The sequence below is a fragment of the Anarrhichthys ocellatus genome, unplaced genomic scaffold, assembly GCF_004355925.1.
Source record: "Anarrhichthys ocellatus isolate YVR2014 unplaced genomic scaffold, GSC_Weel_1.0 scaffold1356, whole genome shotgun sequence".
NCBI classification, from domain to species: Eukaryota; Metazoa; Chordata; class Actinopteri; order Perciformes; family Anarhichadidae; genus Anarrhichthys; species Anarrhichthys ocellatus.
In genome coordinates this window covers 8893-11818 of record NW_022281330.1, presented here as the reverse complement: position 1 = coordinate 11818, position 2926 = coordinate 8893, and the positions used below count along the sequence as shown (strand labels likewise).

At 45.2% G+C, this 2926-nt stretch overlaps 1 protein-coding gene across 1 annotated transcript in view; it reads left to right on the top strand.

The window, feature by feature from the left end:
- The first annotated feature begins 623 nt into the window (after window positions 1-623).
- LOC116377523 (uncharacterized) overlaps window positions 624-2926 on the top strand; it is a 10038-nt gene continuing 7735 nt past the window's right edge. Inside the window, exon 1 of the mRNA XM_031839171.1 lies at window positions 624-1030. Coding sequence (XP_031695031.1) covers window positions 704-1030 — 327 coding nt within the window. The 5' untranslated portion in view covers window positions 624-703. The remainder of the gene's footprint in view (window positions 1031-2926) is intronic.

Here is a 2926-nt window from a genome sequence, read left to right as displayed (position 1 = left end):
TACTTCTGTCTCTACTTCTGTCTCTACTTCTGTCTTTACTTCTGTCTTTACTTCTGTCTCTACTTCTGTCTCTACTTCCGTCTTTACTTCTGTCTCTACTTCTGTCTCTACTTCTGTCTCTACTTCCGTCTTTACTTCTGTCTCTACTTCTGTCTCTACTTCTGTCTCTACTTCTGTCTTTACTTCTGTCTTTACTTCTGTCTCTACTTCTGTTCTTTTTTTTTCTGTTTCTCTGTGTTTCGTTTCTTGGACTGAACTCTTCTGCCAAAGATCCACATAGTTTGCGTTCCAGAGTTCATCCAGGTTCATGTTGTGAGGCTAGGAAATAGAAACAGAAAGCCTCAGTCTTCACACACACACACACACACGCTCTCTCTCTCTCTCTCTCTCACACACACACACACACACACACACGGAAAGTGTGGTCTATGTGTGAGGTGTGTGTGACTTTCCTGTTGATCCTCCTCTCTGGGCACGATAACACGGACATGGAGGGGAGGAGCAGGGTGAGGTTTCGGGTGGGGAAGCAGCGGGAGGTGTTGGGGAGGGGGGGGGGGGGGGGGGGGGTGTGGCCGAGGTTTGCCGTCGCCCTGTGAGGGAGCCCCTCCCTGAGTCTACATCACTCCGACCTGAGAGACTCACTGAGAGCAGCTGCTGCCTCCACAGCTCGTCTTCATCAACCTTCATCTCCATCCTCTTCCTCATGGCGGCCTCGTCCAAGTCCTCCCAGACGGCCAAGAACGTGGTTCTGGCCCTCCTGGCGTTCTGGTCCCTGGTCTCTCTGATCATCATCGTGGTGTGGGGGACGTCTCCGGACCTGAAGAGCTCGGCCGTGTGCCGAGCAGAGCTGCAGGAGGTAACCGAGAAGATGGAGGGCGCCAAGGTGGTGTGGAGCAAGAACAAGGTGGCTCTGGAGGAGCTGCTGGAGGAGGCCCGGCAGGACCAGGACCGCCAGAGAGTCCAGAACCTGCTGCTGCTGGGACGCCTCAACGCCACCAACGCCACGCTGGAGGAGAGCCGGCAGGAAAACGTGAGTTCTTCTCTTTTCATTCATCCAGATTCAGAAATAATCTGTTTCTGGAAACTTGATTTAAACTTAAACTGAATGAAGAAAAAGAGTTCCTGAACTCTCGTCTTTGTTCTCTCAGTGGAAACTTGTCTCCAAGGTTTAAAAATATGAAGCTAAAGTTTACATTTGATAGTTTTTCTGTCTGAAAGTCTTCCGTTTGTGTTCATCAATACTATGAATGTATTTATTAATATCAGATTCATTTCATTTTTACACGAGACCAAAACCACTGAAGTTTGTTTTTAGATTAGTTTTAAATCCTTAATGTTGGATTTGAATAAAACTGATCGTAGACAATCAATCTCACCCAGTGCATGCTGGGATAGACTCCAGCCTGCTTCCTGTTCATTTAAACCACCATCACACTTCCCAGCATGCACTATGTTTAGGCCAAATAATAGTTTATTATTATTATGATCATGTTCTTGATTAATCCATTCATTGTTTTGTCTATAAATGTCATAAAACAGTGAAACGCATATTTAATATTTAAAAACCAAAACAAACAGATTTTCACTTTACTGAGATATGAAATAGGGACGAGCAGATTTATTCATAATCATAACAGGAGTCAGTTCATAGAAATCCTCTTTAGTTCTAATTTAAGACGGTTAGTGTCCCAGATGAGTCACATGATGTGAAACAACACTGAGCTCCTCTCACAGCTCAAACTAACTTTATTTCATTGTGTTCACATGTTGCTGCTGAAGGTCAGATTATGAAGCATGAAGGTTAAAGGTGAAACTTTAACTTCATGTACAGGAGATGTTTTTTACAGTGTAAAGTTACCATGAATAACCAAAGTGATACTGAAAGTAGCAAACACTACCAGCTTCCATCAATCTCTCAGATCTCAGATCTCAGATCAATACGTTCACAGGAAGAGGAAGAGCAGCGAAGTCTTCACTGATTATCTGAAAGTAACAAACACGAGTCTTTAAAAACCTCCACACATGTTAATGTGTGAAAACAAGCTGTGATGTGAACAGAGAGCGATTCTCCTCCTCCTCCTCCTCCTCTTTACTCCAGTGTTTCCATGTTGGGAGACCCTCTAGTAAAGACTCTCAGTAGTTTTTCCCTCCCAGTAGGCCGAGTGTTTAAACTGTTAAGAGTTTAGTGCTTCCAACATTTCCAACAGTTGTTGGTTGGAAAAAGTGAGTGTTTGCCTCCTCCTCCTCCCTCCTCCCTCCTCCCTCCTGACTCATTCCTCCTCTCCTTACTTCACCTCTCATCCACTCCTCCCTCTCTGCTCCCTTAGTTCTCCTCAGTCTGACTCCTCCCCTGCTGACCTCTTTATTGCTGCTCGTCCTATGAAAGTCTCAGTATTTGCTGAAGGGAAACTCTTCGTCACTGTGGAGTCTCAACCTTTTTATTTATAGAAACAGAAAGTGTGCAGAAGCATGAAGCACTTTCCTGCTCACAGACATGTGGCGAGTAAAGTGGGACTACGATACCCAGAATTCCTTGCCAACACTGCATTGTGACCAAGCGTTATGAAAACAGGACACATGGTGCTCATGAGCCAACAGAGGTTCTGTTCTTGTTAAATATCATCTCAGTCCAGGAGCTTTCAGTCCAAGTCCATGGTCTTCATCTGTCTCCACATCAGCAGGATGATCCATCAGCAGCTCTGGTTTAGTCTCCACCACCTCATGAAGGAAATATCTGCTAAATACTTCACTATGTTCAGGGAACAGAGTACCTGAGCAGGTAGAGAACAGAGTACCTGAACAGGTAGAGAACAGAGTACCTGAACAGGTAGAGAACAGAGTACCTGAACAGGTAGTGGACAGAGTACCTGAACAGGTAGAGAACAGAGTACCTGAGCAGGTAGAGAACAGAGTACCTGAGCAGGTA